This window comes from Aspergillus fischeri, genomic scaffold (assembly GCF_000149645.3).
Source record: "Aspergillus fischeri NRRL 181 1099437636245 genomic scaffold, whole genome shotgun sequence".
Taxonomy (NCBI): Eukaryota; Fungi; Ascomycota; class Eurotiomycetes; order Eurotiales; family Aspergillaceae; genus Aspergillus; species Aspergillus fischeri.
Genome location: NW_001509773.1, coordinates 749181 through 768276, shown reverse-complemented (window position 1 = coordinate 768276; position 19096 = coordinate 749181). Strand labels below are relative to the sequence as shown.

Here is a 19096-nt window from a genome sequence, read left to right as displayed (position 1 = left end):
GCAATATGGCCCGTATTTCATTTAAGCTGATAACAAAGACCATTCCAAGTGCTTCGAGGCTGGCTTTTTCGAGGACGCGGGGTGATCACCAGTTCCAGATTGGGGATTCGTGGCGCTGTCAGCCCGTCACCAACCTAAAATGATCAACGCCAACGAATCTTCCTACTGCCTATTCTCGACCTGAGCATGACACTTCTCTCCTAATTCTTCTTCTTCAACTTACTTTCACGTCTTCCAATGCTGCATTGGTATGTCTTTTCGTACTTCGTCATTGAGGTCGTGAAACCTCCGTTCTTGCGCCTTTGTCGAGTCGCATAGTCCCGAGAGCCAGCGGCTTACCTTTAGCGATACGTTTTCTACCAACCTCTGTTCTACTACCAGGCCATGGCAGATCTCTTCGGCGAGAATTTTCTAAGCGTTACCTCTTCTTCCTCTCAGTTACGGCCTACACCGACAAATCATGACGCACCATCAGCATCCACCGGCCATGGCGACGCGGATAATCTTCATCTTCCTCGTACCAAGCGCATCGCATGTGTTGTATGTCGGCGACGGAAGCTGAGATGCGATGGAAAGAGGCCGAGCTGCGGGACTTGCTCCCGATTAGGTCATGAATGTGCTTACGATGAGGTTCGCAAAAAGAGTGGTCCAAAGCGAGGTTATGTGAAGCAGCTGGAAGCTCGGCTTGGTACGTGATATCCTTTCCTTTCGGCGTTGTCTCTGACAGGAGACTCTGCATCTTGCATATTGCTAATGTTAGTCCCTGTGAAGCCCAGGTCGAAAATCTGTTAAGAACCCAAGAGCCGAATGCCGCCCAGACTCAAGAAAATCATAACCATATTCCAGCAGCGAATGAAACTGAGATGACGAGCTTACCGGATGTTCCCTTACTCGCAACCGATCTCAGCACCTCTCTGTCACCTCCGCAGCCAATAGTTGAGCATCAGCCTTTATCTCAGGCATACCTACCGTCAGGACTCAATGCTGGGGGGAACTTTGGTTGGGATATGTTGGGTCTGGGACTCGAGGAACCATTGCCAACTCAGGATGTTATCGATGAATTGTACGCCTATATCATTTCTCGCATCTCTATATCAATATCTCATGAGTTGACAGGAACCAAATTTATTTCGACAAAGTGCATCCTTCGTTACCCATCTTGCATCGTCCGAGACATCTAGCAGCCATGAACTTAGCCTACAACATACGACCCGCTGTGTGTCTACAGTATATGACCTGGTGTCATGCAGCCTCTGTCAGCGATAAATACTCAAACCTGCATGCTCTTTTCTATCAGCGGGCGAGGAAATACGCTGAACTGGATGAAATGAAAGGCTTCGGGGAGAGCATTGTTACTCTGGCGCACTGCCAAACATGGCTCCTGATCAGCACATACGAGTTCAAAATGATGTATTTCCCGCGAGCGTGGCTCAGTAGCGGCAAAGCTACACGACTGGCGCTCATGATGGGCCTGAATCGGCTAGACGGGTTGGGTCCCGAAGTGAAGCAATCGTTACCACCAGCTAGAGACTGGACAGAAAAGGAAGAGCGACGAAGAACCTTCTGGATGGCATTCTGCATTGATCGCTACGCTAGTGCTGGAACCGGATGGCCTGTCATTATTGATGAAAGAGATGTCAGTTTCGTACCCTGTTTCCCCGGGCCCCCTAACATGCTACAGCCTGATTGACAGCAATTACTAACCGTCGCGATAGATCATGACAAATTTACCCGCCAGTGAAGCATCGTTTGTTAAGAGTAAGCCCGAGCGTACTCTACGTCTCAGCAGCGTTATGCGAGGGGAAGGAATCGCGACTCTGTCATCTCTCGCAAGTGTTGTACTGCTGTCAAGCATGTTCGGTCGCAATCTTGCCCATCTCCATCGCCCTGATCCGCAGGATAACGACCACGATCTAAATGGCGAGTATTGGAAAAGGCACAGATGTCTTGACAATATTTTACTTCATTTCGCGTTGACAATGCCCAGCCATCTGCGGCTTCCAGCTGGAATAGCCGACCCGAATGTAGTCTTCTGCAACATGGCTATCCAGACGTCGACTATTTGTCTACACCAAGCTGCCATTTTCAAAGCGGAGAAGAACAAGATGCCCGATCAGATCATCACCGAAAGCAAGCGGAGGTGTATTGTTGCGGCGGACCAAATTTCGAGCATCATGAAAATGATCAGTCATACAGATCTGACTCTTGTTCGTCCTTCCACTTCTCGTTGAGCGGCCACCACGCTAATTTGCCATAGATGAATCCCTTCATGTCGTTCTGTGTGTACGTCGCCGCCCGGGTCTTCGTGCAGTATCTGCAGTCGCGGCCCGATGACTCGGCTGCTCGTTCATCCTTGCAGTTTTTCTTCTCAGCTCTTGATGCTTTGAAGAACAAGAATCCCATGACGGAGTCGTTTCTTGTACAGCTGGACGTTGACATCGAGGGAACAGCGTTCCGCGATATTCGGCGTCCAATGGGTGAGGCGCTGCTGGAAAGGGTAAGGCCGCACACCATATTTTCAATGGACAATGTCAAACTGGAATTGCTAACCTCACCCTGTCTTAGGTTCCTGGTTTTGTGAACGGAAAATGCACGTCCATAATGCCTATTCACAACGAGTTCCAGCCCTCCGCCTCACTTCCAAATCGCCAAAGGCGAACACCAGCGCAAGGCCAGAACTCGGGAGGTGCACCAATGGCTGGACTTTCGCAATCTTTCGTTGAACCGTCATATAATCTCAGCTCCGGGCCTGAGACGGTAGGCTCAGGCACAGATATGGACCTTTCGCCGGGTTTCGACGACAATGGAAATGCGATATCAGAAGGCTCAATTTCGTCAGCCGTGAAATCGTCTTCAAATACATCTTACGTCGGTGCTAGTAGCACATCGTCGCCAAAGGTACGGCAACATTCACCCCTCAATTTCTCGAATCGAACACCCAGCCATACGCTCGGTAACAGTGAGTCGGTGCACGCCCCATCGGGTGCCGCGAATACTGGGCAATTTGACGGTTTTACGTACAATGATAATATCTTTTCAACCGACGCTATGTCATCTCTCGATACTACTGTCCCAGACCCACCATTCCCCATTCCTCCATCATGGGATATTGCTGCTATGCAAACATCCAACGGAGAAAATACCAATATAACTCCCGCGACAATGGGGTCTCTCAGCGAGACCCAGTGGGCAGAACTCCTCAGTTCCAATAACTGGGACGCCTGGCGAAACCAAGGCTAAGCCGAGAAGGCGGCCTTCGAGGCCAACATTGTTGAGGCAACCTGCAAGCTTCTCAAAAAAGCAGGGTCTGGAAATTGAGTGAGTGTTTAAGCTCATCTGCTGGATTTACGTGATACCCTTACGCTGGGCGGGTGTCTGGTAACGGCCAAGTCACGATTTGTGGTCTTGAAATTTGGAGTTTCGGTGTATATGACTACTTGGAGTCCTTTCATGATGTAACATGATAACATCTATGGAGGAAGTATCGTGTTTTTGTATAATGCTCTATCAGCACATACCAGATTCATTACTTGGAAATAGTCTCAATGCAACACATCACGAGCAAAGATATCCCATTCCATATTCCGGCTCAGTTTCGCCAACAAATCAGTCCTCCAAACCCAGTACATACTACAGTACGACGAGCAAGGCTGGGGAAGCTCCATAGCATATAATACTAGGCCTCATAAGCTTCCACCAGCGGCACCGACAATCTTCAGCCCTCCGGCACCCGCACTTCCAGGCCCGTCAGCCGTGGTCGAATATGCAAGCCAGTAACGCGAGGGATGCCATGCAACAGTCGGTATACCAGATGCACTGCTGCCGCCCGTAGGAACCGTGTAGACGCTCTCCCCTGTTTCAGCATGGAAAATCTCCAGGCCGTTCCCGCCGCAGCCTACCTCGTCGCAGGCGCCGCAGACGAAACGCCCATCGAAGCTCCAGCTTACGCCGCGGACAGCACCCCCGTTGTTACTCGAGACTGTGCGCCGGCAGATCCAGTCCGTTGTATCCCAGAGCGAGATCAGAGCGTCGCTGCCGCCGACGGCGAGGTACCGGCCTGTAGGCGCGAGGGCTATAGAGAGACATGCGGATGTGTGTGCGTGAAGGGTGTGCAGGACGTCGAAGGACGGGTACGACATGATTTTGACGGTGCCTTCGCCTGTTGTGGCGAAGAGATGCAAGTCGGGAGAGGTGGGGGTGGGGATGTGGTGGGAGAAGGTCGTTGCGTTGGTCTGGACGGGCTGTGGATGGGATTCTAGTGCGGTGTAGGTTGTCGTTCCTTCTTTTGAAGTCGTAGATGATGTTGGGGGGAAATTGGTGACGCCGTCTGTCAGAATATGTGATGAAGAGGGCGATTCTATCGAAATGGGGAACAAGGTGTCGTCCTGGGATCCGGAAAAGTCAGTCCCCTTTCGATACGTCGCTTCCCATGGCTCATGCTCCGAGTTCGCGTTTATGAATTCCGATGTCCCAAGTGTAACGCATGGTTCTTTCAACACACCTTTCTTCCCACCATAAGGACCCTCCCATCCGCCGACCAGGACATTGTGAATGCCTCTCCGCCGACATCGAGACGGCTTACACAAGTCTTCGATCGCACATCCCAAAACCTGACGGTACCATCCGTCGAGCAACTCGCCAGCTCCGAGTCTTTAACCGGGTTAAATAACACTTTCTCGATGCCCGCGGAATGGCCGCGCAGTTCGGTCGAGTATTTGACTGCCGGGCGCTCGGGGTTCCAGATGCGAAGGGTTCGATCGGCCGAGCCTGTAGCAATGAGCTGCCCGGTAGGATTCCACGCTATCGTGCGGATACTGTGGCAGAGAAGCGACAACCGTGGTCAGCTCGGAGGTTCTGAAGGTGAGGTCACCAAGTGAGCGAAGATGAAGACGCACGTGTGGGACCCGGGACCCCTTGCAATGGGGTCATGATAGCTTTGAGTCTTGAGGCTACCGAACGCGAATGCAAATCGCTCCTTTGGCAGGAGATTCCGTCGTGGTGGAGGAGCCATCGCTTGCTATTGCTGCGAGGGAGCTGCGGGCAGAACTGCGTGCGACAGCGGAGAGCAGTGGAAACCCACATGCATGCCCCGAAGGGCTGTGGTTCGAGCTACTAGGAGTTGACCCTCGCGAGTGGCAAGAGAAAGCCCAAGATATATACAAGACCGGACTAATATTGATAGGGGGTCAATTGCAGAGGATTGCTCAGTAAGGGCGCATGAGAAAGTTGGGAACAATCGATAATTGTCCGTTGCACTTATCAGGCTAAGATAGGATTCGTGCCTCAGGCACAAACATTTATAGCAAGCTTCTTCCTCTCTTATGAAGTTGAGAGAGCGATTCATGCAATAATCAATTAGTTACTCGAGGCTCATGACACATCTGCTGCATAAGATTCATACGAGGCCACCTCGATGATCGGCGTACAAAGATGGTTCCTGTTTGTTATCAGATCGCTATGTAGTCTACTCTGTCTCCACAAAGTCAATTGTACTTGGATCGCCTTCAATAGCTTACGGTCTCCACGTTTTGTCAAGTGCTTATGATTATTACACCCGGATAATAATACTTTGACTGCTTAAGGAGGTCGGGGAAATCCTTCATGGATATCGCTGGATGTTCTGTCGATATATTTGGTGGAGGAATGTTGCCGTGCATAGCAACACCTGAGTACTAAACCTGCGATTGAGCCCATATAATACAGACAGTGGAGAACTCTTTACTACCCAGCTTTAGACGAGTATACCCAGAAAGTTCAATCAAAAGAGTCATCTGGATACCTGCGAAAGGACAGCCTTGTAGGGCTGAAGAAGTTTCCGGTCCGCAGGCTCTATCTATCTACAAATCACACTTTTCCGACCCAAACGGCACCACGACAACACATTCTCAAAGCATACAAGCATAAAGCGCCTTTCCGACTTCATCTCGAGTGAGACTATACTCTAATAGAATTTCCAACGTACATTTTGAACTTTTTGGCAGGGTATTATCCTATCATGTTGGACTTCGACGACGACGCGTCCAGGCGTGAAAAGTGCTTCACCACCATAGCGCAATTGCCTGCATTTGTCGACCCTAAGCAGCCACCGATAAAAAAGTCACCCTTTTCAACTATTGTCAATCATCCATTTGTGCACACGGTAAGTTCAAGAAATAAAAAGCTTCTGTGGACCCCCAAGCGATGGTAAACTAATCGTCGAGAACAGGTAGAGGTCCTCCTACCAGAAGAGGTCTATCCAAGCATCAAGAACTCGTTGGATGCGAAAGTCCAAAAGCTTCGATATGCGAGGGTGTTCATGTCTCCTTCAGCACTGCTTGAAGGAGACTTCTTCAATACGTACATCAAAACTGGTACATCATTACCTTTTGTCTTTCATGGCGGCGTCGCGAAGCGATCTCCATTGGTTCTAACCTCTCACTCAGGCAATATCCTCATGATATCCGAGGGGCGGTCAGGCTCAGACAACGTTTACACTCTCAAAGACGGTACGTTCGCTTAGGAAGATGCGCATCTAGATTCAAACTAACAATGCTTCAGGGATCTTGAAATTAGAGCTCGGCAAGGAGGTCTACGAACGGACAGGACTGACAGGGAAACCCATCCGCAGCGGAGGAAGGAAACATGCCAAAGAGCGATATCGTACGTCAATCCGTCATCATCGCGCCTCTGAGAAACTAATGAATCAAATCACTAGTTGTGGAAATCAATCTGCGACTGCCTTCGATGCTGCACGGCAAGAAAGGGTTCGACAGAATCGTCTGGGCATTTAAAAACGTCCTTGACCATTCCGTAGCCTGGCTTTTTCACGACCTGGCACCAGGTTCCACCGGAATCTCCGAAGGTACGAAGTACTCAAACCCGTAAATCTCATGACAAAAGTAATAAAGGAAAACAAGGAGATCCCACCCTCAAAGGCAATCATCCACAAATCATCGACTGTGATGTCTCCCGTACCCACTACCACAACATCATCACTCCCCCTTTCAGCGAGACTACCTTCACAGAAGCATCCTCAGAAAATATCTTGAAAGAGGATTCACAGAATCTCTCTGAATGGCTGGCAATGGTAGCCCTGGGGTCTCCGCGGGTATCAAAAGACGACGACATCGATCCATACCTAAGCCGCTACAGCGTCCCAGATGACGGACCTGTCAGATCCGTCGATCTAGTCTCCTTGACATGGCACGGGTTCGTCCCCGCCAGCTGGATCTTAGATCTGTTCATCACTATGCTGTAAGTCCTCTTCTGCCATGTTCACCAGAACCGCAACGGCTCTGCTGACTCGGTTGCCTACTAGGCGTGAGACCGCGTCAAAATCCTCGCCGGCGTTCACATGGTTTGCACTGTCTTCGACTGCACTGGGAAGGGAAGCAGTGGAAGCGAAGGATGGATATACTATCATGTTGTTGCCGCGATCCGAGCGGACTGACAGTACTCAAGACATTCAAGAAAGTGGAGCGGACGCGCCTACCAAGACCAGTCGGTCTTGTATTTGCTGGGAGTATGTGGGAGCCTCAGTCTTATAATGCTACAATGACTATCAATTAAACAGAGAAGGTTCTCAACCCTTCGTAACGAATGCGCCAGCCTTAAGGACAGTTTCTATCCATTATCGTTCGATCTATGCTATCATTTAAGTCAAGGCTGTGGTATCACCCAAATGAAAACCTGCAAGAATCAGAAACCTCCATCAGATCCTGTTATCGCCCCAACCCAGTGAAAGAAGACAGTCAACCAAGGTAAAACAGTTATACAAAACTCAAGAGCGATGAAGCAAAAACGAGAAAAAGTTATCCATAGGCGCACCAACTCCGCGAGTCATTAACCAAAGAGTTCATTTACCACGTCCTGTAACACAGGTCTATTCCCAATGACCTTATTCCCGCTTAGAAGTTTGGCCCCTTTCTTAGCGGGTTTCTTGAGACCTCGATGCGTTGGTTGGCCCTGTATTGGGCTGAGAGGATTGCGAGATGCTTTTGGCGAAGGAGAAGTCTTTGCGAGACTTCTGCTCCCCTTGGCTGGTGATTTATCTCCATCGAGTGATGGAGTAAAGCTCACGTCGCAGTTGAAGATGTGGGTTTCCAAAACACCTTTGGGCAAATCATATACCCATCTTCGTTCTTCCACCATGCTTATGTATTTGCGAAGCAGGTCATTACCGTCTCGCAGAGTGCTCTTGCTTCCAATAACGAGCAACTTTGTCCGCGCACGCGTAAAGGCGACGTTGATCCGTCTCCAGTCTCGGAGAAGATCGCCAACGTTATTGTCGGTGTTGCTCCGAACGCAGCTTAGTAACACGACTTCCTTATCTCGGCCTTGGAATTTGTCTGCTGTATGCATTTCAAGCTCCGGTAGGTATCGACGAAGATTCTGCTTCAACAGGGAGAGCTGGCTGCGGTAGAATGTGATAACGCCAATGTTACGTGCTGGGATGCCGCACGAAACCAATGACTCTACGAGCTGTGCGCAAATAGAAGACTCAGTTGGATTTACAATCCTAGCGCCGTTTGCCACATCTCGGGCTGGGATCCCAAGCGTGTCTGTGTTGATAAAACGGTTCTTTGCAGACGGATCAAGCACGTCCCGTAGCCAGCAGCGGCCCTGGTTCGCCCCCAAACAAAATTGCCGTTGATTTGGTGACTGCGGTAGTTGATTGATGTGATGCAGCTTGAGACCGCCAATGTTGGGCAGATCCAAGGAGCGCGATGCAACCGCAGGAGTTCCACATTTCAGACGTCCCGAGTAGATAAGATTGTTGGAAAGGACCATAATATCCTCGCACATGCGATATTGGTGCTCAAGATTGACCACCGACTCAGGATGTGCGTCGGAAAGGAGCTTGAACAGACTGACATCGAGTCCTCCCTCTTGGGCTTCCTTGTTCTGCACCAAAGGTGGCAATTGGTAATGGTCCCCAACGAGAATGAATGTGCGCGCCATTCGGATCGGCCCTAAGCATACCGGAAGAGTGATTTGCGAGGCCTCGTCAACAATGCAATAGTCGAATATGCGTCTATTGAAGATATTGTGGTTGACCCCAAGACAAGTCGTCGCGACTACTTGTGACTCTTCATAGGATGCTTTCAGCTCTTCGACGGTGGACTTAGGGACCGCCGCAAGATCGACAAATTGCTGTACTTCAGGATGCACCTTTGCAGTAGCTCCTATCCGCAGAATGCGGAAATTGTCGTCTCGGATCTTTAGTAGGATATTATCGACTGCGGTGTGCGTGTACGAGGTCAGGAGAACACTCTTTCCTTGCGCCACCAATGCTCGAATGATATGGGCAATGGTTGTCGTCTTTCCTGTGCCGGGCATACCAAGAACTAGCGCATAATCTCGCGCACTCATGACCTTGTCTATGGCTCTTTTCTGATCGACATTTAGGCTTGCTTTGGCGGAGTCAGACAACGGAAAAGCTGATGGTGACGGCTTGAAAATGGGTGTTTCTCCCTCAACAATGAGTTTTCTGAGCCGATTCGCTTGAAATAGGTCCTTTTCCATCATGCAAATGAGATTGTTTCGAACAATCGCCATGCCGTTGCTGAATTCGTCCTTATCCAGTCGGTAAAGAATCTCCTCCTCCGGCTCGTTAGAAGTAGTTGAAGGGAAGGAGCTATCTTCCAGCACTTCCGTGATGCCTCGGAATGATTGGTTCTTGTTAGCATCAAATCCCTTTGTCTTTGTTCTTGTATTGTGCAATCTCCGATCGACTGCGACCATTATGTGCTTTGGGCTGACTTGCACAACGTATCCGTTGGCGAGCGCAAAGTGACCTTTCTCATCAGATACAACAATCGGCTCTCCCACTGTCAGTTGCGATTCAGTGAAAGAGAACGAAGGCAAAGGATGCTTCTTGACAAAGGTATATCTGAAGCGATTAATCTTTGTGCTCTCTTTGTCCTCGTATGCGGACCCTGGTTGAATCACGACATTCCCGAAGCAACGCCCGAGAGCCTCTCGCTCACTGCTCAACAAAGTCCAGAGTTCTCGCTTGAATCGCATCATGCTCTGTTCCTCCTTCGTCAGCAAATCGTCCCATTTCTTAAAAAAGTCTCGATGCTGGGGCGTCAAATAGTCCATAGCCTTGACGAATTCATCGCCAAGTCCGCTAGTTTCGCCATCTCCGTCGTCCGCAAGCTTATGATAGATCAAGCAAGGCGTCTTTGAGTAACATCTGTTGCACATGCCCGGTTTCTTCACCATCGGTGGAAGTCGGTGTCTTTCACGGACAAAACCCGCCAGCCGGTTACGTTCCTGGATCATTTGCAAGAGCTCATGTCTGACACCACGGATGCGGAATATCTTCGATATCTCAAGATAGTAAAGCAGACCGAAGGTTACGTCAACGTCTTGAAAACGTACAATCAGTGAGACAAAGTCCGGAGCATAATTGCGGCTGGAAAGCTTACCGTAGCGATCAGAAAGCAACAAGGTATAAAGGGCAGTCTGAGCCCTGTGTGCCTGATTTGTATCTCTGTTGCCCGTCTTGAGCTCCAGAGGGACAACAAGATTTCTGTTGCCCTCCCCATCATTGCATGCAACTTGGACTGTAGCATCAATATTGCCTTTGAGTCCATACATCGGAGACCATATGTGTTCCTCCACCTCAAGCAGCTTATTGATGCTCAGATTGATCTTGGAGCTATGCCGGTCTTCAACAACGGATTCGGCCTGGAAGAGCGATTAATCACCAAAGTATCCCAACTCCTGCGGGATGCACTTACACTCGGAGTGGGCCGAAGGAAGACCTCTGCCCAGGCTTTCAGAGCTGGGACTCTGCTCATCATGTACTCGACGGCTTCCGGAATGCTCATTTGGATCAAGTATAAGTCTTCAACGTGTCTGACAAGAATAGCTTCCACTAAAGCCCTCAAAGAGCTCAGATCCCATTTGTTGATTTTCATAGCTTCCTGAAAGAGCTCATGAAAGATATTTCCGAACACTTGAGGCTTGCTAATGTCGCTTGAATTCTTGATACGGTCCTGGAGAACTGCTCTTCGTTGGCAACCGATCGAGTCTGCAACAACGGTCGCAGATACTAGGTGATCTGGATGAAGTATAATCATATTATGGGCATCATCGACAATGCATTGCCCTGCTGCATCGAAATCGCCGGTCAGGTGAATATATGCACCCTTACTGCATGGGCTGTCGAACCAAGACTCTCGCAAGATTACTGCCTTTTTGTTTTTAGTTCTTTCATCCTGAACCAACAGCACCTGTCCGATTTGTTAGCCAGCAACGGCATATCTGATGAGTTCGGCACGACAAACCTGCTCTGGCTGAGTGCGACCTTTTTGAGTGATATACGTATTCTCTGCAATATCAACAATCAAATATCGTTTGATAGCTTGTCGGTCTGTAGAGTTCTAGCTCTTATGTATTTAGCAAAATCCTATGGAAAGTACCAACTAAGAGCGACAAACGTTGACTGGTCCATTTCTACCTGGCTCCATAGACTGCTCGATAGCTTCCACGTCAAAGTCGTCATCATCAAACTCGTCACCAGAGGATGTTTCCAAACTCCTCTTGGAAGTGCCGTTAAATCCTTCTGTTTCAGATGGTCGTTTCGTATTCTGTTTTATACAAGGTTGTTCATTAGCCAACAGCTTCGCTGACGCTGTCGGTCCTGGAGGAGTCAAGCCTACCGTCTCATCGCATTCGGCAAGAAGGTCCTCTATATCGTCGAAGTCATCGTCGAATTCGTCACTGTTCACAGCTTTGTCGACACTGAGCTTCCGGTTGCCCAAATCAGGAGCTCCTGCGCTATGGTTCGAGTCCCCCAAAGTACTAAGTTGACGTCGAGGCTGCTCCATAGTAGATTCGTCAGGGGCTTCGACGTTCATTGGATTCGTATAGTTGTTGGGCCGGGTTGGTTCAAGGAATGGATCCTCAGACGCTTCGGCCAAGGTGAGAAAGTCCTCATCCAAGTCATCATCACCGAAATCAGATGAAGAGGCTCCTACGCCTTCGGCTTCGTTTGGTTGTACAAGTGGGTGAGCAACCCCGTCGTCATACTCAATGCCTTGCTCTGGAATTTGCGCGGCGGCCTTTCTCTCGATAGGAGAATTCGATCGGCTCCATCGCACTTGCTTGCGTTTCGGCACGGGCGAAGAATCCGACATTTCTGCTGGAGCGACAGAGGGCTTCTGCAAGCTTCTCTCAATCTTTTCCAACAGGAAGTTGAGTCTGGAAGATTTCGTATTTGCAGACTCTAGTACATTACTCTTAGATCGAGAGAAAATGTTGCGCCCACTACCAAACTCTTGTCCATTCAATCTTCTCCGTTTTGCTTTAGATGTGGGCCATTCCGCATTGCAACTAACTGACCTCCTCAAACCAGACGAATCCCTACTGGTGCCGGCCGTGGCAGGAGTCTGGGGTGAAGACGAGAGAAGATTAGCTAGGCGAGGAGGAGGAAAGCTTTCCTCTGGATTGATCGAAGCCTTGCCCAGGTAATTGTTCCACAGGTCTGTTGCGAGATCGCTCTGAGGTGTTTTGAGGAGCGCTTGGAAGGATTGCATATCAAAGGACCGTTTCCGTTCACCCTTGCTTCTACCTAGTGGAGAGCTGGTCGGGGATGAGCTGTGACGCCGTCTCTTTCTCGTTGCGGAAGGTTGAGAGAGTGTGTCCGGGTTCGAGCTCGCAGGTACATGCTGCCAGATAACATGATCTTCTGGCGTGTATTCTTGTCCCGGTGCTCGGTTGAATGCATCTTCTGCATTGCTAATCAGGTCTGCCAGGGGTATCCTGTTCCCTGGCGTCTGAGGACACTCTTTGGCTAGTTTCGGCTCGTTCGCTTCGCCAGAAGGCTCTTCTTTTCCTGGTTCTGATTGTAGTGGTTTGACCACTCCGTTCAACCATGAAGATTGGTTTTCTTTGTCTTCGTGACCTGCCCTTAATGGCGACTTCGCGGGCGACTTTCCTCCATTGTTCGTATGTTGATTGTTGAACCGGAAGGCATTCAACTTGGAACGTGAATTCGAGGATATCGGGTAGGAGTTCGAGTTTCCAGCCATGGCTCAAGAATTGTTGGTGATTTCAGCCTTCTGTAGCACATCGGTTCATGTCTGCCTGGAACTTCAAGAGCTATACAGATTGACACGAGCTGTAGCAATGAGTAGAATGTGGTATCTACCATCGAGGTAGGACGTTGGAGAGAGGAGTGTTGTTTCCTGATCAAAGCAGAAGTCCAAGTATAACATCCATCCAGAGCATGGCTGACGATTGTCTTGATGTAGTACAATGATTGCCTTGAGGAATTGGGGTAATCGAGACGCGTCGCGCGTTGATGGCTCCTGCCTGAGGTGTATACTGGTGCCTGTAATACCAGGCAGAAAGGCGGCGTCTAGATTACCTCAATAGGGACTAGGGTGGTGACTCCAAGCTCCCGCCTCCATCGGCCTTTTGCGGCTTCACGAACATCAACCACTGGACACCAAGCGCCCCTCCACATATCGCAGCCTCATCAACAGCTGCGAATCGATCTATTGTCCAATTGAACCCAGGGCGGCTGTCGCCAGTCTATATCGTTCTTACAGACCCCCGAAGTACCTCTTTAGCATATTTGGCAGGGGTCCTCTACCTAGCGTCGCCCTCCGAGTATCAACCGGCTCTTCAAAGGAACACTGCCAGAGTCCTTCACAATAATCACAATGTCTGCTCGCCCTTTGTCGCAAGCCCTCCGTGCTCGTTGCCTTCTCCGCGGACCTCAGAACACTAGGGGCTTCTCGACCCGGAACACTCTCCACGCCGCTGACCACGGTAATCACTATGACCCTCCAACCGGATGGCTCTTCGGCGTCAAGCCAGGTCAGAAATACGTGAAGGAAGGATGGGAGAACATTTGGTACTACGGATTTATTGGCAGTTTGCTCGCTGCTGGTGTTGCATACATTTTCAAGCCTGATACCTCGTACGTTTCATCCCCACGTCCAGCCATTCATGGGAAGCCTTTTTCTTATGAGCGGCTGTACCATATCTACTTGTATTATATGAGAGCATAGGTACTGATTGTCTTCTAGGATACAAACGTGGGCTTTGGAGGAGGCCCGACGAAGGCTGGAGGCCGAGGGCATCCTGGAGGACCCTGACAAGGTTCAGCACAAGTGATCGCATTATTCCCGATTTTCCTTGTACACTGTACATAGAGTGATCGGCTATGAAAAGCGCCTTACCACAAGCCTGGTCTGTGATACATATGGCGTATGAGCCCAACCTAGACGACTTGCTTTTTCAAAGTCTTTGTTCGTTCCTTCAACTCTTGTTCCACGCAGAGGGATTTTGTCGTCATTGTATTTCTGAAAGTCTCAAATGAAGTCATTCAAGGAATCTTTTCAAGGGGGAAGACGTTGAGCCTGATAGACAATGTTTGTTGATTGCCTTGAAAGGCGCCTGAGACGAGCATTACGTAGCAGGTATTATATGAAGTAGCCTATAACATGATCAAGATCTACTAGGCTTGGGTTGAATGTCTTAGCAATCAAATCAGGTATTATACCTCTGGATATATGTCAGTTCTCCTTAATAAGGGCATCTCCCTCCTAACCTTCTCCAAGAGATTGAGGTCAATCTCCGCGGTAGCGATTCCTGGCTCTCGATATTCGTCTCCGAGTTTCGCCACGATCTCTCCCCATGGATTAACGATCATCGAATGGCCATAGCTTCTTCGCTTTTCATTGTGCGGACCAGCTTGAGCTGCAGCAACTACATACGCCTGTGTCTCGATAGCTCTTGCTCGGAGCAACGCTTCCCAATGCGCCTGTCCCGTTGGAACCGTGAAAGCCGATGGATATGTGATGATCTGCGCATTCTGACGCTTCAGGGCTAGACTGATTTCAGGGAAGCGCAGCTGTAAAGTAGCAAGTAAGATTATGAGCTCTTCTCCATCAGAGTTTGAAACTTGGACACTAGACTCACGTCGAAGCAGATGGAGAGACCGACACGTCCTAGAGGGGTGTCGAACGGCGGCAGAATTTCCATGCCCTTTTCAACGCTCCTTACACCGCAAAGGTGAGTCGTGCATGCATGCTTTCTACTTAGGATCAACTTACGCGCTCTCCTTGAGGACCGGCCCATCTTTGATGTCTACATCAAACAGATGTATCTTTTGGTAGCGTTGAGTAATCATACCATTATCATCAATCCAGATCAGAGTATTCTTGACTTTGCCGTTGGGCGCCAGTTCATGGATGCCAACGTTGATATGCAGGTTTGCCTGCCTGGCTTCACGCTGCAGTCCCTGCACAAAAACACTGTCCTGCACGGATCGCACAAGTGATATGCTTTCTGCTGGCGAAGAGGCAATCCAGTCTGATGCCTCTGGTAGGAATAATGCCTGTTCAGCATTAGGCGATCAAAGTCTCAAGAGCGCCTAAGCGTCAATGACAGAAGAGGTAAAGTGTACTATACTTTAGCACCAGATGCCACAGCTTTGCGCACCAGTATCTGACACTGAGCCAAATTCGAAGTCATACTCGCTGTCGAGCATAGTTGCCCGACTGCCTGTTATGGTTCTGATTAGTAAGGTGGATTTGGGCTGAGATTGGGGTGTTCTCGGCTCTTACTGCAATGGCCATTGTTATTAGAGGCTAGTCAATGAGTCCGTTCAGATAGAAAAGTGTCTATGTACAATTCAGGAACATCGAATAATGGGTTGTAGGATGGTGACTGCTGATAGAGTACCGATAACGGTATGATAGCGATATGAGAGGGGCTTACCTAAAACCGCCAAGCTTCCGCCGACTGAGATTCAACGCCGGAGCAGATCATGCACAAACGTTATTCACTGCGCTGCGGCTGGAAATACACAGTGTTTGTGCAAAACCAGATCTGGCAGGAACTAGATCACTTTTAACGAAATATGAAGAGCCTTCGGAGGGAATTCTCCTCTGATCCGCAGGCCGCCAATGTCACCAGCAAAGTCTTCGTCAGGTCCACGAAAAGTGGAAAGGTGCAGAAGATCGTACGTGAGCTTTATCTGAGACAGGATATTCCTTGCTCGTCCAAGTTATGTTCGCTATGTCCTACAATCGCGCCAGCAGATGCGAATGGCAACAGTAAGTTGGAGTTCCTGGAGTATGCTGAGGCTTATCACTAATGTGGGATAGTTGCGCCTTTCGTCCTCTCCGATCAACCCGCTGGCACGAGCGCTTTCCCTCGCGGTCACTACCTCGTCCCTGATACAAACGCGCTGCTGAATGGTATGGATCTCTTTGAACATACGGGAGCTTTCTACGACGTTATCATTCTTCAGACGGTCCTCGAGGAACTCAAGAACCAGTCGCTGCCGCTCTACAACCGCTTGCTTTCTTTAATTAAGACAGACGAGAAACGGTTTTACCTATTCTTCAATGAGTTCAGATTGGAAACGCACGTGAGAAGAGGTCAGAATGAGTCCATCAATGACAGAAATGACCGAGCAGTACGGGCAGTGGCAAAATGGTACTCTGAGCACCTTCGCAGCACGCTGAAGAGGGGCAAGAAGGAGAAGTCGGTACCAGCAATTGTCGTCATTACGGACGATAAGGAAAATCTCCGCAAAGCAAAGGAAGAAGGTGTGACAGCGCTGTCGCTGTCAGACTACGTCTCTGGCTTGGAGGACGCCGACCGGCTACTCGACATGATCAGCGAGGCGAGGGAAGCAAGGGACGCAAAGGGTGCTCGCGGCGAGCTTTTTTATCCAGAGTATTACTCGATGTCGAAAATTATGACTGGACTGAGGGCTGGCACTCTGCATCAGGGCGTCTTCAGTGTCTCGCCGTACAACTACTTGGAAGGGTCTGTGAATGTCGCAGCTTTTGATAAGCCACTCCTCATCCTGGGTCGTGATAATAGCAATCGTGCTATTGCAGGCGACGTCGTTGTTATTGAGGTCTTACCGAAGGATCAGTGGAAGTCACCATCGACGAAGCTCGTTGACGAAGAAGCAGTCACGCGGAACGACAATCCCGAGGCGGAAGATAATGAAGAGGTAGTGACAGAAAAGGAGCGGAAGGCTCTGCAGGAAGAGGTGAAGAAGGCGCATGGCAAGCACTCTGAAGGAAGGCCGCAACCCACAGCTAAGGTTGTGGGTGTCATCAAGCGGAACTGGCGCCAGTACGTCGGACATGTTGATCAAGGTTCGACAGGTGCGTCAGCCAGCTCTGGACGGCGGCAACAGAACGTTTTCGTCTTGCCCATGGATAAACGCATTCCAAAGATCCGGGTCCGCACTCGGCAGGCTAGCGACCTGTTGGGCCAGCGGATTTTGGTCACGATTGACGCCTGGGATCGCGATTCTCGGTATCCTACTGGACATTTCATTCGCTCTCTAGGAGAACTAGAGACCAAAGGAGCAGAGACGGAAGCGCTACTTCTTGAGTATGACGTGCAGTACAAACCGTTCCCAAAAGCCGTTCTGGATTGCCTTCCGCCAGAAGGTCACGACTGGAGAGTTCCTGCCGACAAGGAACATGTGGGTTGGAAAGGGCGAAGAGATCTGCGGGATATTCTGGTCTGCAGTATTGATCCTCCTGGATGTCAAGATATCGATGACGCCCTGCACGCGCGGGCCTTGCCTAACGGTAATTTTGAAGTTGGCGTCCATATTGCAGACGTGTCACATTTCGTTAAACCGAACAATGCCATGGATCTGGAGGCTAGCGTCCGTGGAACGACAGTCTACCTGGTCGACAAGCGTATTGACATGCTTCCGCATCTTCTCGGCACGGATCTCTGCTCTCTCAAGCCGTATGTTGAGCGCTACGCCTTTTCAGTCCTCTGGGAGATGACTCCGAACGCTGAAGTCGTGTCTGCTGAATTCACCAAGTCCGTTATTCGCTCGCGAGAGGCCTTCAGCTACGAACAGGCACAAATGCGCATCGACGACCCTTCGCAAAATGATGAGCTGACTCAGAGCATGCGCACCCTACTCCGTCTGTCGAAAATTCTCCGTCAGAAGCGAATGGATGCAGGAGCGCTGAATCTTGCCTCACCGGAAGTTCGAATCGAGACGGACAGCGACGAAGTTGGCGACCCGCTCACGGATGTCAAGACGAAGGCAATGCTTGCAACCAACAGTCTAGTTGAAGAGTTCATGCTTCACGCCAACATCACTGTGGCGGCGAAAATCTACGATAGCTTTTCCCAGACCGCTTTGCTACGTCGACACGCCACACCTCCGCCACAGAATTTTGAGGAGCTCATCAATCAGCTCTCGAAGAAACGCAATCTGGAACTCGACGTTTCGAGCTCGCGGGCCCTCGCTGACTCGCTTGACAGATGCGTCGATCCAGAGAACCCATTCTTTAACACTCTGGTCCGTATCCTTGCCACCAGGTGTATGACATCTGCGGAATACTTTTGTGCGGGTGCACATGCCGAGTCCGAATTTCGCCATTACGGTCTGGCCTCCCCCATCTACACACATTTTACCTCTCCTATCAGACGGTATGCGGATTTGCTCGTCCACCGACAGCTCGCAGCCGCGATTGGATACGAAGGCGAAGACGGCCGGGCGCAGGTTGAAGGTGTCATGACACGCAACAGGCTCGAAGACATCTGCCGGAATATCAACTATCGGCATCGGAATGCTCAATTCGCCGGCCGTGCTAGCATCGAGTACTACGTTGGACAGGCGCTCAAGGCTCGTGGGGAAAAGATGGCGGCCGACGGCGTTGATGCGGGTATTGAGGAAGAAGGATACGTCATGCGCGTCTTTGAGAACGGCGTGGTTGTCTTCGTTCCCCGATTTGGAATTGAGGGCGTTGTCCGCCTGGAGGATTTCGTGCTTTCTGGCGAGTCGGCAGTCCGGTCCGTCGAGGAAAGGCGGGAGCTGCTGGTGCGACGTGAAAGCGATTTCGACGGCGAGGAGTACACGCTCCGTGTTTCTGAGAAGGGACATCCTGAGAAGGAACGTGGCGTTACCGTCGAGCTCTTCCAGCGAGTCAAGGTGAATGTCAGCTCTGTGAAGGAAGAAGGAGGCCGTGGAGCTGGAAAGAGACGGGTGCGGATATTGATTCTGGGGGCCGGGAACTAAAAGTTTTGAACTCGCCATACTACGATATCGGATGTAAAGCATAGACATAGGGTTACTGGCGTTCAGCGGTACGAA

General features: G+C 50.1%; 7 protein-coding genes across 7 annotated transcripts; 4 read left to right on the top strand and 3 right to left on the bottom strand.

The window, feature by feature from the left end:
* Positions 1-384: 384 nt before the first annotated feature.
* On the top strand, positions 385-3240 carry NFIA_104080 (putative C6 transcription factor Prf; the record flags this gene model as incomplete). The annotated part of the gene is made up of 6 exons (XM_001266816.1): positions 385-688; positions 772-1063; positions 1117-1636; positions 1716-2207; positions 2258-2497; positions 2566-3240. The coding sequence occupies 6 exons, from the start codon at positions 385-387 to the stop codon at positions 3238-3240; spliced, it is 2523 nt and encodes an 840-aa protein (XP_001266817.1).
* Positions 3241-3683: 443 nt separating this feature from the next.
* On the bottom strand, positions 3684-5011 carry NFIA_104070 (WD repeat-containing protein; the record flags this gene model as incomplete). The annotated part of the gene is made up of 3 exons (XM_001266815.1): positions 3684-4385; positions 4502-4814; positions 4896-5011. 3 exons carry the CDS (start codon positions 5009-5011, stop codon positions 3684-3686), a joined length of 1131 nt encoding a protein of 376 aa, XP_001266816.1.
* A 984-nt stretch (positions 5012-5995) lies between these two features.
* On the top strand, positions 5996-7526 carry NFIA_104060 (ribonuclease P protein subunit p40; the record flags this gene model as incomplete). Its single annotated transcript, XM_001266814.1, has 7 exons — positions 5996-6139; positions 6206-6350; positions 6423-6485; positions 6538-6639; positions 6695-6841; positions 6888-7233; positions 7298-7526. The coding sequence occupies 7 exons, from the start codon at positions 5996-5998 to the stop codon at positions 7524-7526; spliced, it is 1176 nt and encodes a 391-aa protein (XP_001266815.1).
* Positions 7527-7821: 295 nt separating this feature from the next.
* Positions 7822-13022, bottom strand: NFIA_104050 (bifunctional ATP-dependent DNA helicase/ssDNA endodeoxyribonuclease DNA2; the record flags this gene model as incomplete). Its single annotated transcript, XM_001266813.1, has 6 exons — positions 7822-10674; positions 10728-11222; positions 11277-11372; positions 11430-11579; positions 11652-12192; positions 12334-13022. 6 exons carry the CDS (start codon positions 13020-13022, stop codon positions 7822-7824), a joined length of 4824 nt encoding a protein of 1607 aa, XP_001266814.1.
* A 636-nt stretch (positions 13023-13658) lies between these two features.
* Positions 13659-14115, top strand: NFIA_104040 (uncharacterized protein; the record flags this gene model as incomplete). The annotated part of the gene is made up of 2 exons (XM_001266812.1): positions 13659-13918; positions 14028-14115. The coding sequence occupies 2 exons, from the start codon at positions 13659-13661 to the stop codon at positions 14113-14115; spliced, it is 348 nt and encodes a 115-aa protein (XP_001266813.1).
* Positions 14116-14497: 382 nt separating this feature from the next.
* Positions 14498-15477, bottom strand: NFIA_104030 (carbon-nitrogen hydrolase family protein; the record flags this gene model as incomplete). The annotated part of the gene is made up of 4 exons (XM_001266811.1): positions 14498-14854; positions 14923-15001; positions 15057-15340; positions 15415-15477. 4 exons carry the CDS (start codon positions 15475-15477, stop codon positions 14498-14500), a joined length of 783 nt encoding a protein of 260 aa, XP_001266812.1.
* Positions 15478-15865: 388 nt separating this feature from the next.
* Positions 15866-19021, top strand: NFIA_104020 (exosome catalytic subunit DIS3; the record flags this gene model as incomplete). Its single annotated transcript, XM_001266810.1, has 2 exons — positions 15866-16061; positions 16113-19021. 2 exons carry the CDS (start codon positions 15866-15868, stop codon positions 19019-19021), a joined length of 3105 nt encoding a protein of 1034 aa, XP_001266811.1.
* Positions 19022-19096: the final 75 nt, after the last annotated feature.